At 35.9% G+C, this 25,311-nt stretch overlaps 1 protein-coding gene across 5 annotated transcripts in view; it reads right to left on the bottom strand.

The window, feature by feature from the left end:
- Positions 1–21,971, bottom strand: part of IleRS (Isoleucyl-tRNA synthetase) — a 117,241-nt gene extending 95,270 nt beyond the window's left edge. Inside the window, exons 1-2 of one of the 5 annotated variants that reach the window (XM_089096690.1) lie at positions 21,878–21,971; positions 2,014–2,140 (exon numbers count right to left, since the gene is read on the bottom strand). In XM_089096690.1, the coding sequence (XP_088952816.1) occupies positions 2,014–2,132 (119 nt within the window). In that variant the 5' untranslated portion in view covers positions 2,133–2,140; positions 21,878–21,971. The other 4 variants (XM_089096689.1, XM_089096691.1, XM_089096692.1 and 1 more) reach the window with 4 other exon arrangements.
- Positions 21,972–25,311: the final 3,340 nt, after the last annotated feature.

Here is a 25,311-nt window from a genome sequence, read left to right as displayed (position 1 = left end):
TGTTACTCTTTACTTTCATAATAACAGCGTAGACCAGAATTATTCCCAGAAATCATAAGGGAGTAGATATCGATTTCACAGTTTTGATGCGTTTTATAAGTTTTTTAAACCTCTCGCCTCCCAAAAAATCTTTGCTGGAAAATACCCTTTTGCTGGATTTTTGATGGAAAACTTTTCCACGGAGAAGGGAATTACCGGCATGATTTTAAAAACCATCAAAAATTACAGTTTTTTTTTTGCAAATTAAAGTGTGCCAAGACAAAATTTTCACTCGAGTTCATTTGCAAGAAATTTTTTCAGTGGAACTTTCAGCTAGAATGAAAAAAAGGGAAAAAAGAGGAAAAAGAGAAAGAGAAAAAAACGTCAGGCAGATTCCACTTACCAACTTGTGCAATTAGCTACGGATACTTCAAGCAAACTCAGACAGAAGAGAATATTCTAGCTCACGGTTGGGCTATGAAAATGAAGAAGCTAAGCCAAGACCAAAAACGATTTGCTGAAACAATTATTAACTATACGATTTTTGAACCGGAGTTGTGCAATCTGACGAGAGAAGGAGTGCGGTTCTCATCTTTCTTCTCTATATTGTGCCGTACTAACTTGAGTAAAAAATCAAAACTATCTTGGTCCATTCTGATAAAGTTCCTGTAGTCCTCTTGTTCGGTATCGCGCGGAACGTTTAGTAACAGATCACGAGTGAAGCGATTTCTCATCTTGCACCAGTCCTTGGACCAACGACCTTTCTTTTTTTTTCGCTTTAGAGCAACCAAAGTGCATGCAATAATAGCCAAAACAGTATTATTCTGCATTTCACACACGATAGGCACTTTAGTACCCGACTGTGAACTGAAAATAAAAATTTAGCCGGTAGTCAAAGTTAAACCTAAAACTAGCTTTGGTTAAGATTGAAGAGTCGCTTGAAGCACACGTCAATTAATTGACGGAAGCTTTTGATCAAAATGATTGACCGTCTAGGGTGTCCTTAGCAGTAAACCTAACAAATAAAACAACTTCACTTTTTCTGATGATACAACAGCCATTAGCACTGCAAACACAGTAGACCTACTGGAGAGTCGGTGAAGGAAACAGTTGATAGAATTGTAACGTGGCTGAGGGTAAATAAACTAAGAATTAACATAGGTAAGTCTAATGTTATTATTTTTCCGCTATCACAAGCATTTTACCCATGGATCAAGAATAAATACGTCTAATGAAGTCATAAAATGGGCTGCGTCTTCTATATACATTTGGATTGTAATTGATGAACTTTGTCTTTTAAGCAACACGTAACTTTAACTAATAAAATTCTGTCAAATCTATATATAATGAAGAAACTTCAGCATTTTTTTTTTTTTTTTTTTACTAAATCTGTTCTCGGCCCTCTTTATTTTTGTCTTATACACCTGCAAATACTTTACTGTTAGGGTATTTCGCTCTCTACTTTACCATCTATCCTTAACAGTTTTGGTTGTGGGTTTCCCACTTTTATTTTTTTAAAAGAAGATATTTTTGAACAAAAAATCCAAAGTCAGGGAATCTTTAAATATATATTTTTTTTTGGATGTGGGTGGCCTGAAAACGGAGCTCATAACAAGCACTTATATATATGATATCGAAATGCTACTGTATTGTTGGTTGATGAAACTCCACACCCAGATAAAATGGCAGAAGATAACTAAAATGTGTATACCTGCTCTGTTGATGTGTTCAGTCCATCAGAATCTTTTCTTTCTTTTTTTTAATACGAGTAAGGTAAATCACAGCACAGAGCACCATAATTTTGTCAGCTCAACTTTAAATTACGCAAATAAAGCAAATAAGATTGTTGAAAAAAGAGTAATATCTATAAGTGAAATCAACAGTTCCATCAAGTGACAACACTAAAACAATATACTTAATATTAAGACAAAATTTGTCAGAAGAATGACCACCCAGTTTCTAATTGCATCCTCCTTAAAACACTTAGGCAAGTACTGCAATACAGTTTTAATGCCAACAATTAAAATCACAAACCTAGGCTTCTTTTTGGACTGGTTGAGACACTCTTGAAACGCCTTAACTTCATTCCAAAAGTCAAGAATTTTCTCCTCTTCTAAAGGAAAGTTGAATTTGTCAGATTCTTGTTCACCCATACTGAGATCTGAAAGGCAGAGAAAATTTTAATACACTAATACGTATTCTGATTTGATTTAATACATTGCTGATTTATTTAATACACTAATACGTATTAGTAATTTAATATACAATACGTATGCTAATACCGTACTAATACGTATGCGTATGCTGGCGCAGATGGATCACAGCTGAATCTTGGTAAACGCCACTTTGCGAAAGTATATAATGCTGTTTCTCTCCCTTATCTTCTATACCTGGTTCCTTTCTGGGACATTTTTAACCAGTCGGATAAAATAGAAATTAGGAGGGCCAAATTTAAATATTTAAAGTTCTTTATGCGGGTTTCTTCTTGAACTAGGAATGGTAGATTACCGGAGAGATACAGCATGCCGAATCGTCTTGACTTTGTAGTTAAGCTTTTATCCAAGTTTTCAGATTATCCATCGAACCACCCTTGGAAGGATTTTTCGTTTTAATGCTGGGTCCCTTTTTATTTATTTATTTATTTTTGCTGGGTTACTATTTTTTTATATTGTATTATTTATTTGTATGATACATTTAAAGAGGTTTACAACCCTTGGAGTGGCTTAATTTTCTGAATTTTTTGGTTTATTGAGTTTTAATTTGCATGTATTTGCTCCTGTTTTTGTATGTGTTTTTTTTTTTTCATTTTCTTTCTTTTTGTTATACTCCATCGTCACGCTTTGTATTTTTGATGGGTTATAAAATAAATATATATTTATATAATAAAAAACATCCCAAATAATAATGTCAAAATAGAACAAAAAGCACAAATTACCATAAGAAAAAATGGCTAAATTGGAGACTAAGCTAATAACATGATCAAAAGTAATGAAGAATCTCAAAATGAATAACACAAAGAGCAGAACTGTTTTGATTCAGTAAGTTTGTGTATGAACCCTCTGTGGAACTTTCCACCCTTTTTTATGTTGAATGATATGAAACAGATATTTTTTTTTGTGCTGTCAATTTTACCTCAGGGGTAAGCCTAATTGAAGAGACAACCATGAACGTTGGGTTGGAATTCATTATGCTTAAAATTTTAGAGGTAACGCCTCTTAATATGAAGAAATACATTATGTAATACAGATTATTTGTAGTTTTTATGAAATGTAAAAAAAACTGCTAAGGCTTGGAGAAGTGTGAAAGATAATCCAACATCACGGCTACACAAAATATCCTGAAAAGGGCAAAACTGTACTTTGTGAGTCTTAACCTAAAAATATAAACTTATAATAAAAGTTGGACATATCAAGATTCCAATATAGGGTTTGTCCTTTTAGACAGACCCTCAATTACCTATCTTGCCAAACTATAGTAACAAAAAGTAGTGCCATTAAACTCCTCGTTTGACACTGATTCCAAATATAAGCTTCCCCGTAATGACAATTCCACTCCACTTCCCTAATGGAGCCAGATATAGCCCTATAACATGTAAAACATTTTTGACAAAATACTTAGACATTAAATTCCTCCTTGGGGCTCTGAAAATGTGGTACATAGGATTTTTTGTAAATTGTTCAAATTTGTGTATTATATGAAACTTTTACTACATTAATATACATCATGACCCCATCAAAATGGCACAATTGAGGCGAATAATTGCATATAGGAAAACAAAAGTAATCTACCTCACCAAAATATAACCTAAGCATGCAATAGTCCTGGAAAATATTCAAATAGGGGTATCAAGTAATATTCAATCTGTCCCATAAGACTAGAGGAATAATAATATTTATATGGCACAGAGCACTTATCTACAAAAGTCCAACAATGCAATCCAGAAAGCATGGAAATTTTTCCAATTCATCTCCCAGGATGCAAACATAATACTTGCCTGTGTAAACTGGTTGACAACATGAAGCCCAGAAAATAGAGCACAATCCCTGCAGAAAATAAATACTGAGCAAACCAGCCTGTTTGCAGACAAGAAAACCCTCACATGTATAGTATTTAGTTGATTTTAGGCTCAAGAAACCTGCCTAGGACAAAATTATAATCCAGGGTTATCAGTTTATGACCATTTTCCAAGACCTGTTCGTTAGCAAACTTGTAAAGGAGCCAAGCAGACTCCAAAATCAACAGAAGGCCAACACTCTGGATTGGGTACTAAGCAAAAATCCAGACACAGTATCATAAATCAAAGTAGCCCCATAGATCAGATGCAGTGATGATGCGGGCTTGAAAATCAACATCATGACAAAAGCCACTTTCTTGCACCCCCACAGGAATCAGACATTAAACTAACTAGACAAATGGTTGCTACAAACAAAATTCACACAGCAGGTAAATTAGAATCGTGTTTGTAACAGAACACATGGACAGCAAAGTTGAGCTACACTCAGAAGTCCTCTCTAAAGTAGTTCATGCTATCAAAAGACACACAGAACACTAGCCTTTATCAGTTCAGTGGAAGGATAAAAAAATCGATAAAAAGAGAACAATTTTAGAACTAAAACATGGGAGAAATTGCACACAGACAAAGACAACAAAAATACAGACAAGAGAATAACAAGGTGAGGAGCAAATATTTAGCAACAGAAAAGAAGCTGAAATGAAAAATGGAAAAGTGCCAAAACCCCCACCCAAACAAATTTTGGTGTCACATCAATACCAAGCTTCTTACTTGAAAAGTCATCCCAGATCTACAGAAATCAGAAGGGGAGAAACAAAACACCAGAAGAGAAAGCAGAAGTTCTAAGCTCAATATATATATATATATATATATATATATATATATATATATATATATATATATATATATATATATATATATATATATATATATATATATCATACTATACTATACTATATATATATATCATCATCATCATCATCATCATCATCATCATCATATATACATACATACATATATATATATATATATATATATATATATATATATATATATATATATATATATATATATATATATATATATATATATATATATATATATATATATATATATATATATATATATATATATATATATATATATATATATATATATATATATATATATATATATATATATATATATATATATATATATATATATATATATATATATATATATATATATATATATATTTATATATTTATATATATATATATATATATATATATATATATATATATATATATATATATATTATTATTATTATTATTATTATTCATTTATTGCCCGTCAAAAAAAGGTAAAAAAGGTACAGTAGACGGAGTAATCACTAAAGAAAACAAAAAAAAAAAAAAAGAAGAAAAAGAAGGACACAAACACACATTGAAAATTCAAACACATGACAAAAGAAAACTCTTCATTACATTAATACGAACAGTGACTATATGCCTTACATTAATATATAAAAAAACTATTGTGAACAAATAGGTGACCATGGATGATTAAACTTACTTTGAAAACGGGATAGAGATTTATTAATGCTAAAATTAGGGTCAGCTAGCTTATACCATTGAATAACTTTACGGTTTCTTGTCCAAGGGGGCAAATGTAGAAGATAATTAGCAAATCTGAAGAAGATTGATTGTAGGTGCTTTTTATCTGTAACTGTAAAAAATCTCCAGAAAGGAGCAATGTAAAGCATATGAGGAAGGGCTGTGGCGTTGTAAATGGATGCTAGAATAAAACGGTTGAAACGTAGTTTGGTTTTTACGATTACAGCGTAAGAAATGCTAATTTATCGCTCAACGTGAGAAATCAGCAAACAACATGTTTGACCTATAGATGTGCCAATTGGGAGGCCCAGGTATGTAATATGTTCTGAGGGTTTAACAAGAGAACCGTCCATATTTATAAGAGAAGTAGAGGGATTTCGCCAATTGAAAAGGATTACTTCAGATTTCTCAGGATTAAAAGACAGACCGATTTTTGAATATTCATCTTTGAGGATTTTGAAATTCTGCTCAATGCGCTGGATCGTACGGCTGAGATTCAGGATGTCATCAGCATAACAAATAAGAGACATTTCAATTCTCTCAAGACTGCATGAAGGAAGACACTTTGCCTGCGCTTCCAGGACACTATTATTGAACAGGGTTGGGGAAGTGATAGCTCCCTGTCTACTCCGTTTCTTAACAGGGACGGGGTACTGAAGATTCACAAGCATATTCGAGGGAACCGAAGATTTTGACCTCACACGAGAATTAATGCAATTATATAGGGAAGGATGAAGAGCCGACTGCAGGGAAAAACGGGATGGGAGTTTTAAACGCACTATTAGATTCTTATATCAATCACGAGAACACGGACAACTGATGGGTTTACGCCTGGCCTTGCCATATGAAGAAGCATGGACGAATGAACTAAGGAATCGAACGCACGTTTAACGTCAATTCAGGCGAGGATCATACTTTCTCCCGAAGATTCAGCGTCGGCGAGGGCAGTAAAAACTGCTGTAAGAGCACGAGAACAGCCAAGATTAGCCTGAAAACGGAACTGATATGGGGGAACGTAACATTTCTGTCTTAACTCATCAAGAAAAAGAAGCTTGAAAAGTTTGCATGTCGTAGTAGATACGGCGATGGGACGGAAAGAGGAACATTGCAGCTCAGATTTCTCTTTTTGGGAATCGGAGTCAGATCACCAATGCAGAACGAGGATGGAACAATACCTGTAACAAATATCATTTGCATGAGAAGGCTGAGGTGACGCACCAAAAGATAACTTCCATTAATGATGTGTAGAGTGCTCACCTTATCTATCCCACAAGACGCTTTCTTTTTAAGTTGGGAAATGGCTTTTATAACAGCGTCACAAGTAACAACAAAATCAAGGTCAGGAGATTCATCAATGAATTTGCAGAGCTCCTCACAAAATTGTGACTCTAAAACAGGATCAGGCTCAGAAAATTCATTCGAAAAATGGGATATCCACTCGGACAAAGGAATGTCATTCGGGTCTGGCAAATTGGAGGAGATAGTACGAGGTAATAGCTTCCACAGAAGATCAGGTGAATCCCTGACCTTCTCGGAATAAAGTGTTGGCATTTTAGATCGATGAAGGGCAAGTTCCTTAGCAAAACATTTTTTTGACATTTTTTTAGTTCATTCACTATTTCTTGACGGGGGCATAGACAATCTCTGCATAATTTATATCAAAATTTAGCACGTTCACAAGCTTCAGACAGCGCTAGTTTTCCTGACCACCCGGTAACTTGGGTACCAACACCTATTTTTGTAAGTGGAACTGCCCTTTTTTCAGCAGACAAAAGTGCATGGCAGATTTCTGCGGAGTATATATCAAGAGTTAATCTAACCACACAATTGCACAAAAGGTGCTCTTTTAGAAAGTGATCCATGGAACAAAGAAAAGTGTCTGAGATGATCCATCACCTGCAATAAACTTAGCCAATGTATCCTGGCAGTCTATCTTGATACATCCTCTCTGGGGCTTTGAGTTTTGGAAAAACAAACACTGGTGGAAACATCTGACCAATTACAGATACAAAGCATACTAATGCGACATTTTTCCCTCTTTCTGCTGGCACAGTCTGTACCACCTTTTTTGCTCCCTTTTTAACAATCACCTTTGGGGCCTGCACAACTGTGGTTAATCCTGTTTTGTTGCAGGTCAAACTTTGGCCAGGACGAAAATGATATTTGTAATACAGCTCCAGAAGATTTCAAAAGAAGGCACCAATTACAATGGCATTAAAGTTGGCAACACCAGTCTGGCCTGTATTTTCAGGTTTTCTGATGGACAAACTATAATCCCATTTGATGAACCCTTTAGCCAGTTCATTCCTGCTCTCTCATTCAGTTTCCAGCTAGACAGGAGTTTGATCTTCAGTGCTATTGTCCATTAGTAGGCTAACTTTCTTGTTGTATAGGGAGTCATCCAATGGTTCAGCAGTGAGCATTTTTCAAGGTGTGCAGTAAGCTCCATCTCTTGTTTAGGAGTAAAAACAAGCTTAGTGATCTCCTAAACTCTGTCATTATTATTATTATTTATTGAAAACCCATCAATCACAAAACATGACAAGACGGAGTAAAGGGAAAAGAAAAGAAGAACAAAACAAAAGCTAACGAACAAGAAACCACTGACATAGACAAACAACAAAACAGAACATTATTGATTATAGTGCTATTGAATTAAAGTATGGTACCAGCATGGTCCCAATCATTCTGTGAATCCAATTTTCGGTTATGTTTGGCAATTAATTTAAGGATTGCAAGATTAGGATCCGCAAGTTTGAATTTTCTGATTAAAGGAGAATTTTGATGCCAAGGAGGCAACTGAAGCAAATACTTAGCAAACCAAAAGATAACGGACCGGACTTTCAGACAATCAGTTCGAGTAAACAGCTTCCAAAATGGGGCAATATACAAAATGTGAGGGACGGTTACAGCATTGCAAAGTCTAGCTAATAGTAGGTGGTTGAATCGAAGTTTTGCTGAAACAATAGATGCATAAGAAGCAGATATATGTCGTGTGAGATGGTCTAGGAGCAGTGATTGGATGTGGTGCAGCGAGGAACCAATGAGAAGACCTAGATAAACGAGGTGGTCGATGGCCCTAACCATGGTATCATCAAGCACTATAAGGGATGGTGGCTCACCTTTCGAGTTAAAAAGCACAATTTCAGACTTGTCAGGATTGATGCCCAAGTTTAAGATACTCCTGTTTATGTGTGACAAAGATCTCATTCATTTTTGGAGGGTAAGGCTGAGATTCAAAACATCAGCTGCATAACACACTAGAGACAGATTCAATGAAGATAGAATCAGAGATGTGGGGCAATGATCTTGAGCATCCAAAACACAATTATTGAAAAGATTGGGAGATGATGCTGCTCCTTGGCATGCACCTTTCAAGACTGGAATGAATTTCCCATGGGCAACAGGGGGCATATTTTTATCTGGAGGTAGTTTTAAACGAACGCAAGGTCGAGAGTACATATCTCGAAGACAGTGAATGACCGAGGAATTCAGTCCATGTTTGGCCACTTTGAGGAGTATAACTGGGTGGATGAGGGAATCAAAGGCACGTCTGATATCATGACTAGCAAGAACTAGTCATTCTTCTGAGGATTCGGCATCAATTAGTGCATTAGCTACAACTGTGAGAGCATCAGCACAAGCTGATGCTCTCACAGGTGAGGTGGGGTGTAATACGTCTTTTCAAGTTCAGATCGGAAAAGAAGCTCGAAGACCTTGCAAAAGGAGGTCACCACCGTAATAGGTCAAAATTATAAACATTCTGGATTTGGTTTTCCTTTTTTGGGAATCGGGATAGGATCTCCAATGCAGAAAGAAGAGGGTACGATTTGCTATTTAAAATTCCTCTGCAGTAAAAGTGCCAAGTGTTGGACTAATGCCTCCCCACCAAATTTCAAATTTAAAGCACTGATGTGGTCAATACCATTGGATGATTTAGCCTTTAAATGTCTGATGACATTTTCAATCGATGCTCTGCTAACAACAAATTCTTTATTGAGACTGGTAGCAAGGAAATGATCTAACTCAGCTTCATAAAAGAGTTAAGGGGCTGATCAGGAGCAGCAAATTTGGATTCATAGTAGGTATACAATTCCTCATCAGGAACGTCAGCCGCAGATAAAGATGGTGGAGGCCTATCTTTGCAAGAAATAATTCTAAAATGAAGATTTTTATCATTCTTAGTATGTGCTGAATTGGCATTCACTAGGTTTCTACAATGAAGAGTGAGAGTCTTGAAAAAATTTCTTTGTAAAAAGACAAACAAGATTTGCAGCACCAGTCAATGGACAGTCACAATCCTTCCAAACATTGAACTAAAATTTTGCTTCAAGGCAAAAAGCTATGAGATCAGGGTTCGAAGACCAGCCTGCAATGACAGCCTTACGGATTTTCTGAAGCGGTACAGATTGATTTTCGGCAAAACAAAGAGCATGGCTGATTTCGGCTACATATGTAACCTGGCAAATTCTCACTTCATATTTTGGTAATTTGGCAGACCTTTGCAAAAGGTGGGAAGGAGCCCGTATTGTACTCAGAATAAAACCTGTACAAGAAGCATATAAACCAGAATTGATTCTAGCCCAATCACGATAGGTTTTTAGCCTAGGAGGAATCACATAAATATTCTGTTCTTTGAAATCATAGAGTTGCAAAGAAGATGTAATAGGGAGATGGTCAGATAGTTGATAGTCAGAAATAACCTTCACCAGTTCAGCAGAGACATTGTGGGACACAGCAATATGATCTAGATTAGAAATTCGAGCAGAATTGTGTACATATGTAAAAGTGCTATCTTTTGCAAGAACACTAAAATAATCGCCAAACATACTCATTATCATTGATGTACGAGCTGATTGATGAATCCCAATTTCTGAGAGGTCTCAATTAAAGTTGCCAGCAATTATGCAGGGCAAGCCCATTTGCTTAACTTCATCCAAACATGAATCAGGTTTTTTTAACAGAAAGTGCGAATAATTGATCAGATTGATCATTACCATAATTTGTTGGCAAATACACATTAATGAAGATACAACTCTCAACCCTAATTGCAAGAAAATTATCATCCATGTCAAATAAACTAGAACAGACATCCGAAATTATGAATGATGCTACACCTCCCGATGGTCTACCCCCTCTACTTAATATCTTAGTCGGCACACAGAATGATGAAGCACCTTTTAACTTAAGTAAATTTATACTAAGCTAAGTAATAAAATGCTCATGAATAAAAATGACAGAATATTTAGAAATAAGGGCATTTAGCGCTGGTAATTTATTTAACAAGGCTCCATTAATATTCCAAGACATAAGGCTTAGCATTATGGGCTCAATTTTGATGGTTTATGATTTTCGGGACAGTTAACACCATAGCACATATGACCTTCCACTTTAGAAGTAACACAAATAGGAGTTTTCTTGCACGGGTGATCAAAGGTAGACTTGTGGTCACTTGCTCCACATCTCAAACAAATGGTTGGCTTTGTACAGTTTGCAGCAACATGGCAGTTAAAGCACCAGCAAGGGAGAAAAATAAACTCCTGCACAGGAAGACGCTGATATCCAACTTTAATTGAATCCTTTAGGAATCTGTCAAGCTCATTTTGAGATTGGAAGTACACTTTAAATGTTCGTCATTTCCCACATTGTGCTGTTTTGACGCACCTCGGAATAAGCTCTTTAAGTTTAGTGTCATCCAAATTGTCGGGTACCCACTTAATGGCTGCAACAAAGACGGGTTCTTTAATTGATGCCTCAAGAAAGAGTTCAGAGCACTTAGCTTTATCAACAATTTGGCTAGCAATATGTTTATTAGAAACAACAAGCTTCCACTCCCCTTTGCTTCAGCAGAGTTCATTAATCCCTCTGTCAGCACTAGAACACAAACTATCTATACAGGTTTTTCTCTCTGATGGACCTTTCAAATCTTTAGGAGGATTCTTGAGAGCCACTGCATAAGAAACTTTTGAGGCAAAATTTGACTGTTCTTGCAGTTCAACTTGAGGCCATTTAGGGGTAGAAATGGAATTTTCAATAAAACTGTCCAGCTTTTGCAACAACTCATTCATTTTAGATACAACCGTAGAGTGTACAGCCTCACCTATGGTCGGGACTTTGCATGGGCTCATTATAACAAAATTAGGTATGGGGATATTTTGCTTTGCAGAGTGCTGTGGAAAGAGTTTTGCACATGTCAGAAATATTGTCCTCATCTTTCAAGTGTGATACCAGGCAGCTTGAAACACTCAGTTCAGTATTTAGTAGCTTTTTAGCTTGCAAAATTACATCTCGATTGTCGTAGGCAGCTGCTGTTTTTACTATTAAATCAATTTTCACACCATCAATCATCAATCTTTTAAGGAAATTTAAAACTGGGTTTAAAACTAGCTCCTCGCTCATATTGCAGAAACAAAATTTTTTACTACTTTCTATAGATATTCAAGGCCATCTATTAATAGATAAAGTAGATTGGGCTATTTACTTCCAGATACTCTAGTATTTGGAGATAGTACTTTGGTCTAGTATTTGGTAGCTAACTCGAACTTAAACATGGAATTCAGAGCAACAACTTAAACAAAGTCTTTTAGTGTAGGTATAAGTTACCTTAAACAAAGTCTTTTATCCTTGCAAAAATAGCTGCACAAATAAACTTGACACAACAATTATTCATTCAAGATGGCGTAGATTACTGCTACCACTAAAACCACTCTTTTCAAAATCTTGTATTTTTCTTGTATCATTTCATGGCATCCACAAGGGTATGGTACTCTTCTTTAAAGAAAAAACTTCAGCAGTTACTTGGAAAGACAAATTCCCATTTACAAATTGAACAACAGCATACCTGCTAATTCTGTATCAGGAGGACAACTCTCTTTCAAATATATTTGAAAACCATATGTGAAAGAAAATTACAATTTTCAGCATCTGAAGAAAACAAGATGGAAATTACATAGAAAACACCACTTCGTGCTTTGATGCACAGAATGGAAAGAAGCCTGCAGGTCCACTATAACAAAACTGGAACACTGCAATTTTCTACTTCTAGCTATATCTAATTCAATTTTCAAGGTTAGGAAAAACTCTTCCATCAGTATGGGGTGAAACCAAACCCTGAAAAAAGCATCCAGAGTTGTCCCAAAAAAAGTATCAAGAGTTGTCCCTTATCAAAGTATAATCACCTACAGAGCAAGTACTGACAAAACCTATCCTCTCCACACAAAAAAAGTGACCCTTTGTATACCTATGCGAACCTGGCAACTAAAACCCGTAGTTACACAATTCATCCCGGTCACTCGGTATTTTGGCGCGGAGCAATTAAGTAGTACAGCACTTTGGTCTAGAGGCGCTGAGGTACGCGGGGTCACTTTTGGAGAGTTTTGTCAGTACTTGTTCCGTAGGTGATTATACCTTTCCCCTTATTGATGTCATTTTGAAAATTTGTTTTTTTGTATATAATGGCCCAACATTTACTGAAGAAAATTGCCCTGCAAATAACAGGGGCATAACTTGTCTGATCCTGCTAACTTACTGCCAAAGAGGTACAATAACATAGAAAATATTCAACAAAGACTACATGTTTCAGGATTTCCAGCAAGCATATAAAAACTTCTTTACCTCTTTTCTGAGTAGTCTCTTTTATCCAAAATCTGAAACTTGCAGCAAATGTGCATTACACAAAAAGCTCCTTTTGGGATTTTTTTTAATGGATTAGCTCAAAAGCTTTAGACAAGAGGTCCAATGTTTGGAGTCATCCCCAAGCAGTGTCATCCTCTTCTCCCCTACCCAAATATAAAGCCCATATTATATATTTCCTATGTATTTATTGATTCTTGATTTTGTCCCCATTGATGCTAACAGAGGTATATAAGCTGTATCTAAAATAAGAGAAAAAGGTATCATCTTTGAGGATCAGTAAAGGGCTTAAAATTGAATTTTCAAGTAAAACAATTATTATATTCAGATATAGCAAAAAAGGCATCAGGTGGTATGTTCAGAATCAGAATCAGTTTAATGAAATCAGCTGTCATAGACACATTTAAAAAAGGCACTAAAAGGTGCTGTTTTTTTTACATGAAAAACACTTCAATACATGAAAAACAGTTCACTACATTTTATTAAAAGAAAGGAACAAACGAGTTACTGAGTCTGTTGTGCAGCACGAGACGGGCATAAGCTTGCTCTCGCTTCTGGTATTAGCATGGACAGGCATTCCAGGTGGTAATATTGTCCAATGTACAGGACTAGACAATAAAAACTGGCCAAAACTAATCATGAGCTGAAAACGGCAATCATGAAGGCTTGGTATTTCAAGTGACTTCAGAGCAGAGCTATAATCTACATATTTGTCACAAAGAACGACCTTTACAGCTCGTTTCTGGATCCCCTCCAAATCATCACTTAAATAATCTATGTGATGAACTTGCAGGCTCCACACGGGACACGCATATTCAAGGATGGGCCAAATAAAAGTGAGGCACACCGTTTTCAGTTGATGTATTGGAAAACCTAGCTGGCGCATTGCCACTAGTGTCTGCATAGCATAATGCCCCTTCTTTACCAGCTCTTGTACATGAATAGAGAACAAACAGTCCACACTAAAGGTGATGCCCAAGATAGTCGCACATAAAGCAGAAGGGAACAAAGTCGCAGGGCAGGTAAAATCGCGTTTAAGTGGGTTAAACCTCAAAACCTTTGATTTATTCTCATTAATTTGAAGACTGGTAGCAGTACACTGTGATTTAAACTGATTGAAAAAATTTGGGTCAAACTAGGCTACAGCTTGCAAATCCTTTATGTGGTATTAAGAAGCACAGACAAATCATCAACAAATTTAAAGCAATCGTCAAAGCTGGAAAGGACGCAGTTGATAACAGCCAAGAAAAGAAGAGCTGCTAATTTGGTACCTTGTGGGGCACCACATGTAATTTCCACCCATTCCAATTCAATATCACCAGGAAAAAAGGCATACACTTTTTTATACCTGTGATGTAAGAAATCAACTACCAATAGGAGGATGTGCTTATGGACACCCATTGACTTGAGATTCTGGGTGGCAAGAGGGTGATCAAATCAAATGCCTTTTGGTAGTCTACCAGAAGCAAATCGACAAGAGCTTCCTAACTCCAACCATTCAAGACATGCTAAATAAACAGACATGGTGCATCCCTTCAAGCAACTGTACTGGAAGGGGTCAAGTGATGGTTAAATTTGCACAAGAAGTTCACAATACATGAAAGATTCTGCAACTTTAGCAAAGTTTGGTGTAATCAAAATAGGCCTTAACTGATCACATGTAGGTCCTTTAACTTTGGGTATTATGCAAACATAGGCTTGCTTCCAAGCATCAGGAAAGGTTTGTTCACTCAAGCACTGATTGATGATCAATGCCAATGGCATAAAAACAAGGCATATTCACGAATAAGTTTGACTGGCAACTCACCAGGGTAGGAAGAACAGTTTGGTTTAGTTTTTTAAGTTCTTTAAAAACAGCAAATTTGGTAAACTGTTTTATTTTGTCAGTTTCACAATCAACTAAGAGATAAACCAGTTTGGCCTGCATAATTGAAGGGCAGGTGGTACAAATGCCAGCAAAGAACTCGTTAACGTCTGAAGCGTTTGTAAGATACCCATCAGACTTGGGTATTTTTAGCTCACTGTTAACTGACTTGCGAGTCATCTGTTTCACTGTGGAATGCCACTTCTGGCTGCTACTTTGGAGAAGAGATACTACCTTTTCCTGAACATAATTTCTTTGCTTGAAATGATTGACAGCCACAATATGGTTTCTAAGTTTTGCTGCTGTGGCTATTTGTCTGGAACTGTGCAGCCTGCACCTTATCTTGATCATTTGTTTGAGATTGCTTGTGATCCATGGCTTATTGGACTCACTTACCACTACAACTTTAGTGGAAAGAAACTTGTGAAACATCTCTAACAGAAAAGAGTTATCAAAGCAATAAGTCCCATCCACCAACCCAAATCACAAATTGATTGAGGGTTAAGCAGATGAATAGTCACTTTGGTTTTCTTTGTCTTCTTTTGGTTATTTTTGGCTTGCCAAAGGATTACATAATGATCTGAACTCTGGAGAGGACCTAATGACCAAGGGGAGTAATAATTGTCACTCAAGTTTGTAAAAATTAGGTTTAGAGTACTGCCACTCTGGTGCATAGCAATGGTAACTACCTGCTTCAGATCAAGGACACTAGATACCCATTGTCTGTTTGTCTGGTTAAAATTGCCAGCTATTATGAAGCCAGGATAGGCATGGGCGTGACAAAGTTTGTAAAAGTAGGTCTGTAAGTAGCTGATAAGCTCTTTCCTGTTCTTTGCACTCTCTGGGTAATACACAGACACAATTATCAAACAGGAGAACTTTTTTGATAGTTTGGATGGCTTGCACTCTACCCAGACAACTTCATGACACAAATCAGTTGGTATATTTAACAGCTTAGACAAAATGTCATCACAAATATAAATACTAATGCCACCACCTTTTCTACTCAAGCCTCTATCACAGCAAGTGAAGTGTAGCCTTTTATTCTGCCCATTTTGTCAGTTATATCCCAGCATTCACTAACTGCAGCAATAGGAACACTCACTTCTCTCAGCAGTATCTCCAACTTGTCAACTTTGTTTGTTAATGATCAGGCATTACACAGAATAAAATTCGGAAGCTTTGTCTGAGCTGATAACTGCTCAGGACATAATAGCAGGGGAAGCTTATCAGAGGATCATGGTAAGATCAGCTGCAACTGTGATGGAGAAAGAGCGGGAGGAATTTCATACCTTTGCAAACATCTTATTTTCACAAGAGTCCTTGGTTCACACACAGCCATCCTCCAGTCAGAACAACGTTCTTCAGAAATATTAACAGGTATCACCATCTGTCTGTTTTGCCACCTGCCTCTCTTTCCATGCTGTCTATGCTTTTTTTGAAGCACCATAAACAGTGAGTCCTCTGGTGACCATTTGAGTAATCCAAAGAGCCACAGACTGACAAATGTAGATGGCGCTGTAGTCAGTTGAAGTGAATTAAATCTTTTTAACAGTCTTTTTTATAGGTATAAGTCATTATGATTGCACTTACAAATCTAGGTGGGCCTTCTTAAACAGTCACTTTATTGGTAGGTCAGAAACGTGGACTGCTCTTTATTTACCTAAAATTGCAGTTAATCATTCCTAAAAAGCCCTTTACTGTACCCTCACCCCCCTCTCCAAATGTGCAAATAGGTAAAGGTCTGGAATAGCAGCTCTCTATAAGAAGACTTAAACAAAAAAGAAAACTTTTAGATGGTTGTGGTTTTCTTTACATTTTCAGCAATTCATCCTCAGCTCTTCTTACTTTGTAATATGCAGCAAGCACCAATGAATCATATTTCCTGTTTTTCCCATTTTTATCTGTTTTACAATCAGTTTTCATCAATTAATGCTTAGTTGTTTTTTTTTCATAGCCTAGGACTATATGAGACTATTAGAGAGAGCTTGTAATGAATTGTCTAAATCACAAACAAAATCAAAAAAATTAACATAAAATTGGCAATCTGAAAATGCACCTCTTTTTGTCCTAGCAATTCTTCTTCTGAAGAGCTGCTATTCTAGACCTCTCCTGTTCAAATTTTATAAGGAAATATAGCACAACATTATAGAGATGCTCAGTATAAGAGTTAAGCCAAAAAAAAGTATTTTTGTTTAAAAATTTCCAGGCATTATTCTAGCTTCAATTGACAAATCATATTTTTTGTTAAAACCCTAAAAAATTACTACGATTTATACAACTATATTTAAATGCTTTTTATAATGCTAAAAATCCTATTTTGATTATCATATGCAAGATGATGTTTATAATGTTTGCTACTACAATGTTGAACAAAACTGCAGTTTTTTGTAAATATTGATTTTATTTTAAAAACTTTTTTCCATTACAAAAGGCACTAGATGTAGCAATTTCCTTTAAAATGAGCCATCAAACAGCTCTCTATGATGTTCCAGTGCCCCGCTAGCTGCGGAGGAAAATGAAATTTTCATAAAAAAAATTATATGTTTAAATTCTTTTTTAATACAGAAGGGACTAGATGTAGCAATTTCCTTTAAAATGAGCCATTAAACAGCTCTCTGTTATGTTCTAGTGCCCTGCTAGCTGAGGATACAGAACAGGAAAAATAGACATCTTTGATGTAGAATGTAGTAGTTCAGGCCACTTTTCTTTTTTTTCAAGCAAACCTATTTTATTTGTTGTTGAATGCAAGAGACTGTACTCAAACCCCTATGCCTTCCCAAGGCCAGAACATAATTTGCACTTTACTGAAAAAATACAAATGAATTTGCATTGATAGTTTAATATACATGTACTGATATTTAGTAATCAAAATGTTAATATTATTTGATTTATTAAAGTTACAAAATTAAAAACATTTATCTTTTTTTCAGTAAAGAGCAAATTATGTTCTGGTCAGGGGAAGGCATAGGGGTTTTGAGCCCAACTGATGTTAATTTCTGTTGTTTTGGGTTTCATTTATTTATCAATGCTGATTTGCAGTAGTTTCACACTTGGTAGATTATTTGATTTTATTTTTGCTCATTTTTTGTTTAATGAGTTCTTTACTTTTCTTTGAAAAACTTATTTTGTGCAAAAAGTGTTTTTAAGTAATAAGAGTTTAAGACAAGGTGGTTCTAACAGTGTATTTTGTGTTTTGATCTGACATTATTTTTAGGACTTATCTTACCTTAAATTGCAGCTTGGAGCAAAATTAAGGATCTTCATCCTTGTAATGATTTGAGGACTAAATTTTGCTTGAGGACTCAGCAGCTTCTCAGTCGTACAGAAACTCTTGCTTTAGCCATTCTTTGTCTAGATTTTTCTTGAATGTACCTGTTGAGTCAACAGCCACTGTACTTTCAGAGAGTATATTCCACCAGCTCGTTATTCGTTGGCTGAAAAAAATGGCTTTTTTCTAGGACTATGGAGCATTGCTTGAAGATCTTTTTGGAATGACCTCTAGCCACAGAATGTTCTGGGGGAGGAGTAAGGAGACAAGGGAGAACATTTTTGGAAATAATTTTGTGGGTCATTATCATGTCACCACGTTTCCTCCTGTATGCAAGAGTAGGAAGTTCCAAGTGATGTAAATGGCATTTGTTTGAGGCCTTTGACCATTTTGGTTGCTCTTTGTTGAACTCTTTCTAGAATTTCTTTGTCCTTCTTGAAATAGGGGGATGCCAGGGACATTCCAACCTCTAGGCGCGGGCAAACAAGTGCCTTGTAGAGCTTCATAAACATGCTTGGGCATCTGCTAGAGATAGTTCTTTTGATCATTCTGAGAGATTGGAGGGCAGATGATGATACAGATTTAGCATGGGTGCTGAACTTTAGTTGATGATCAACAATGATCTCCAAGGTCTCTTTCTTCAGAGACTGCAGAAAGGGGGTTACCTTGGAGATGGTATTGCTGATGTGTGCTATGATTAGCAAAGTAGATTACATGGCATTTGTGAATATTGAACGAGAGGAGCCATGATTCAGCCCAAGTTCCAAGAATATTAAGGTTATTTTGAATAGATTGCCAGAGGTTGTGGTTATAGTCAGAGGTTGTGGCTGCTTAACCAACAAGTTTTGAATCATCAGCATAAAGAGTGAGGAGGTTTGAGAGGAGATTGGGTGCATCATTTATATATAAGTTGAAGAGACTTGGCCTAAGAATGGTCTCCTGGGGAACGCCGCTTAAAACGGTTGTAGACAAGGAGCAATGAGGGACACCTTTAGAGTCGTGAACTCTTACAACTTGTGTTCGTTCTGAAAGGAAACTCTGTATCCACTGGACAATAATGTCATCAACAGCTCCTGCTTTTAGTTTGGTAATGAGGAACTCATGGCAAACCCTGTCAAATACTTTTGAGAGGCCCAGGAGCACCATATCAACAGGTACATCATTATCCACAAATGATGTAACACACTTGTTTGTGTGTATCAGATTAGTGTCAACAGATCTTAAAGATCTGAAGCCATGTTGATTGGAAGTGAGGATGTTATTAGTTTCCAAGTGCTGAATTAGAGCTCTATTAACAAATCTCTCATTCACCGTCACAGCTGCAAAAGTGATGCTAACTAGATAGTTATTTTCCGTTTGTTCTGTGAGGCCTTTTTTGCGGACTGGGTTTGTACAGGATTTTTTACATACTTATAGTAGTTCTCTTGGGTTTGGGACATTGGGAACAGGCCACGCAAGTAAGAAAATAGAACAATTTGTTATTTCTTGAGAAGCCTTTGGTGTATTCTATATGACCCTATGAATTCATTAGCAACAAGTTTTTCTAGGCTATTTGAGACTACATCTTCGGTAATTGGTAATTTTGGTATTGGATGGTACATTAAGTTTGATGGTGTTGCAAGAAAATTTGAACAAGGTTGGCTGGTGAAGGCAGAGGCAAACTTGGTATTCAATATATTAGTCTTATCTATTGGTGATGAGTGGGTTATGCCATTATGTCTAAGGTCAGGCATGACCTCAGACTTGAGGTTATGGGGTATTGTATTTCTTGGTATGGCTTGTGATTGTCTCTTACTAGGTTGCTAGCTACTGCTGCAACCTGGATAATGTGAATAACATTTGTTACTCAAGTTTTATACAAAAATGTAGTTTTTTTGTAAAAATTTGATTATATTTTAAAAGTTATTTTTGTTAAATTACAGATGGTTTTAAATGCATAAATTTCCTTTAAAATGAGCCATTAAACGGCTCTCTATGATGTTCCATTGCCCTCTAGCTGCAGAGAGGAAAAACACAAAGGAAAAAATATACTGTCAATGCAGAATATTGTGGTTGTAGCCACTTTTCTTGTTTTTCAAGCCAATATACTTTCCTTGTTATTCAAGTTTCCTATATAGGGGTCTCAGACAAGGCAGTTCTAATAGTGTACTTTTTATTTTGATTTGACACTGTTTCTATGAGTTATGGGATATTGTCAAATTTACTATGCAACATGATCATCTCTTACTGGGTTGCTAGCTACTGCTGCAGCCCAAAAAAAGTATTTCTGTTACTATGGGCTAGAATTGGTTCTTTACTGTAAATTTTTAGGTCAAAAGTGATTTGAGAGCAACCAACACCCCCTCCCATGCCCATCATTTCCCCAAAACAAACATACAAACAAAGTTTGGATATATATATATATATATATATATATAAAGGCATCAAGTGGTATCTTTAGCCTACTTTATTTGTAAGTCAATAATATGAACTGCAAAAAAAATATCCAATTTCCTCATTGTTCAAGCCAAGAGATGGTAAGTTTCCTATAGCCTAGGCTATAGCCTAGGGGTTTTGGATGAAATATCACCAGATGGCTAATTTGACAGTGTATATATATATATACAAATCTTTAAATTAGCCAACTGGCCAACCAGTATTTTAAGCCTAGGAGTCAAGCTGGACATAGGCCTAGGAGTCCAGCTGGACATAAGGAAACATATTAAGAAAACAATTCTTACTCCATAGCCTAATATGCAGAATAATCTTAGGTAGCACATTTTTCAGGGGGAGAGCCTTTATCTTCACTTCTTTCCTTGTTTTTTACAGTTTTTCTAAGAAATTCATGAATTTCTTAGGACCTAGCCTATATATTCACAGAATATATACCCCCACCCCTCTATTGTGCAAATTTATACATAGAATTGCATCCTCAATGTAAATATAACATCCATTTGCATCACAAATGAACTTCACTCCCATATTAGCCATATGGTGGATGTCTGTTTTGGACAAGATGGTTCTATTAGTGTACTTCTTGTTTTGATCTGACTCTATTTTTAGGAGTAGGCTAACAGGTTATTATAATATTTACTATGGGACATGATTGCCTCTTAATAGGTTGCTAACTACTGCTGCAACACAGATAAATTGGCCTAGCCCAAATTAACCTTGGCTTACATATTTCCCATGTATCTTCCTGTTTCTTGATTTCATTGATTGATTTTAAGGTATCAATGATTTTAAGGTTGCTTCAGTTTAAAGGTATCAAGTTGAAACAAGAGACTGACAAATGGCAAAATATTTGGAGAATATATGATTTAGATACATCTAGCCTATTTACACATTAGGGGGGTTGAGGGTAAAGCAAAAAGAACCACTGTTAGGGATTATTACAATTATTCTGCACATTGGGAATGAAGAATTGTTTTCTTAATCGAGAGTCTACTCTGGGAAGGCGTTATCAAGCTTCTATCTCTATGCTTTCTTATTTCGTGTGGTTAGAAGATTGCATAGATATGCCTAGTTGATTTGTAGCATACCTTTCCTTTACTCGTCTTCCTGGACTGGACTGGACAGTGCCACGTTTGATTTCTCATAAGCATTGCCAACTCTTTGGCATAAACTGTTTCAGTTTTCCAACTAAATTGTACCACAGGGGCACAGACAAAATGTGTGTGAAACAGACGTCCAACTGAAATAATTATGTTATCAATCAATTTGGTACTTCTGCTCGTCTATCTTCAGTTTTTCAGGCTTCTAGCATGCATGAACGTCATAGCAAATAGCCTAAAGGCAACTGAATACGTATCCGACCCTTTTTAACATTGTAAGATAGGACACATAAGCGTTTGTATTACAGGGGTTTACTCTGTACCATTAGAAAAATAATTTAATGTTTGCAACTTGCATTGCCTTAGGAGGATCACCGGTAGTCATATTTAATTGATTTGTCTGAGAAATGACAAAGGGTTCTAAGCCAAAGGAAGATAAAATAATCACCTGGCAGTCGTAACTCCCAAAATGTATCACAGAAAAAATGTATCGCTTGTAAGAAACTTTCCTTACAAGCTAAAATAAGAATTTAGTTTCGCCTTCTAGAATTTGAAAAAATATAATCTTTGGTTAAAAAAAAAACTATGTTCGGTATTTTTATTATTAAGAAAAAAAAAAGAAAAACAAAAACTATTCTTTTAAATTTTGAGTAACAATTTCTTCTGTATCTTTATATAATAAAACAAACCGAAAAAAATTCTTTTCACTATTCCTTATATTTTCGAGAATCGACGCCCCTAAAAGTTGCAAAAAAAAACTTATCTTATGAAATCTAGACCGAATTAATAATATGTTTAATAATTTTTTTACTTAATGTCTAAGTTCCAACTGATCATTTTATTGTCGATTGCCCTTCAACTTACTTATTCCATAATCTGGTGGCTAATTAATTAAGCAGCATTTCTTTATTCGAGCCAATGGATAAAATTTGATCAATCCAGTTTTGGAACGTTTCATAACGGTCATGATGTAATATATATTTGTTCTTGTATAGGAGACATCCTCTGATACATGGCTTTTCTTCTGTTAATTTCCATCGAAAAAGTAGTATATTTTCGAGTTTATCATAATAATTTAAAATCGTATATTAGGTTTTTTTAAGACTAGCTTACCCGTTGCGCGTTTCTGCGACCTCAAAAGAAAGGAAATTCAAGAAAAATTCCACCTGAAAAATTTCCCGAGGAAAATTCCCCCATTTCAAATTTTCCTCTGCGGAGAATTCCTCCTCCATAGAAAATCACCTTGCGTAAAATATCCCCCAACGGAAATCACCCCCCCCCCCACCGATTAACAAATATCAAACTGAAGAATTAAACGTATTTAGTAAATGCTCTCCCAAGGAAAACCCCTTGTATATGGAACCCTCCCACCCCTTCGTGAAAAATTACCCTAGAAAAAACCCCAAAGAAAATTCCGCCTTGGAATTTTTCCCTGCGCATCAATAACGATCTTAGTTTTAAATTTAAAAGTATTCAGAGAAATAACTTTGAATTGTTAACTTCTGCTTTACTACCTCAGTGTTTCCAATTGCAATTATTTGTGTTCAGAGGGTTTCTAATTTCAGTCAGCACAAAAAGTATTCGATAGATTAAAAAGACTATGGGGGAGTAAAAACCTTTATGCCTAAGACTTTCAGAAGACAGAACTCGACAGCTTCTCAAAGTTTTTTGGCAATCGGATAAACAGTAACAGTGTAGTAATGCATAAAGGACATACAGACAGACACACATTCGATTTATATATTTGGATTACTAGTTTACCCATCGCACATTGCTGCAATCTCAAAAGAAAGGAAATTAAAAAGGAATCCCCCCAGAAAATTCTCCCCTGCAGAAATTTTCCCCAGCCACCCAGAAAACTCCCCTTTGTATTAATAATGATCGCAACTTTGGACTTAAAAGTATTAAAAGAAAAGAAAATTCTATCGCTGACAATTCTGCCCCGAAAGGTCCCTTCTGTCGAAAATTCCTCGTCTGCGGACATTCCGCTCTCTGTACCCCTTCCTTTTGCAAAATTACTCCCTAAAAATCCCCTCTGATAGTTCCACCCCCATGGAAAGTTCCCCCTGGACAGTTTTTTCCCACAGGTAAAATAAAGGTTGTATTTTTAAATTTAAAATTGCTTGAAAAATTAGGCTAGGGTATTAACTTACCCGTAGGGCGTTGTTGGATAATTAATATACAGAAAATGTGAATAATGTGAACGAAAGAAATTGTCAAGTATTTGGGGACCTCTAATTTCAGTCAGCGCGAGAATTATTTGAAAGACAAAAAGCTTTGGTGAGGATTTTCTACCTAAAACCTTCACAAAAGTATTCGCAACAACTTCTTAGGGTTTTTTTTTTGTCATCTGATGAATAGTACAGGAATGCATGAATGACACAACATGGTTATACATTCAATTTTATATATAGCAGACATTTGAGATTGTTCATAGTTTGAAACCATATTCATTTTTATTCCTTTACATTACCCTATTATATTGGTAAATATGAATAATGAGAAAAAACCTAGTCTAAAGGGCTTAAAAACTTCGCTACTTATATTGCCAAAGTTTGAGTGGTATGTATACAAATAAGGATAGAAAAATATTTGTCTGGCTTAAGACCTGAAACTGTCGGCAAGGCCTTAACAATATGCATACATATCGGTGTTTTCAACGTAAAGTTTATTTGTAAAATGCCAGTCATGTGTAAGATTTATACCCTTGTCTTTTGGGCTCTCTGTTTTTTCCCCTTAAATGAGTATTTCTTCCTTTCTTTATTTTTCGACTAGTATCAGTTAATAGTTCAAAGTGTCAGCATCTAATTTGGATAATGCATTGACTTTATTAATTCAGTAGGTTTTACCCGAAGAAACAGAAAATTTCCCATAGGGATTACAGTTACGTATAATCCGTATAATCGCGTAGTCTAATATCTAGAATTGAGCCTTAGGTCATCATTAATGGAACGAAAATATTTTTGGTGCATCAATTTAAGTACCTTGGTGTTACATATGGCTCTAGCATCATCAGTTCTAGGACCCTGATTATCGAAAATGTATCCACTGCAATTCGAGTTAGTTATGCTAAGTTAGCAGCACTCAAGTATAGTTACAGTAGAAAAGTGCTATCACGACTTTATTCAGCGGTTGCATTGCCACATCTTCTATATATTTACCGCTATGGAATTGGTTAACGGCAACAGAAAAAATGAAACTTCGATCAGTTTATTGCAAGTATCTGAAATTTTTGCTGCGTTTACCGTTATATGAACGTAACACTTGTCTCCTGAACTCGTATAATTTGCGTGACCCGACTGAAGTTCTGCCAGATCTGGAAAATCAGGCTAGAAAAAGATCATTCGAAAAATGATCCGAGTTATTGCCGGTGCACGTCCTTTATGACAATGCTGATTAGTTAATGTGGTATTATAGTGTGT

This window comes from Artemia sp. Qi Xiang Cuo, chromosome 11 (genome assembly GCF_049724085.1).
Source record: "Artemia sp. Qi Xiang Cuo chromosome 11, ASM4972408v1, whole genome shotgun sequence".
NCBI classification, from domain to species: Eukaryota; Metazoa; Arthropoda; class Branchiopoda; order Anostraca; family Artemiidae; genus Artemia; species Artemia sp. Qi Xiang Cuo.
Note: the sequence above shows the minus strand (reverse complement) of the source record. Positions and strands in the feature narration are given on the sequence as shown.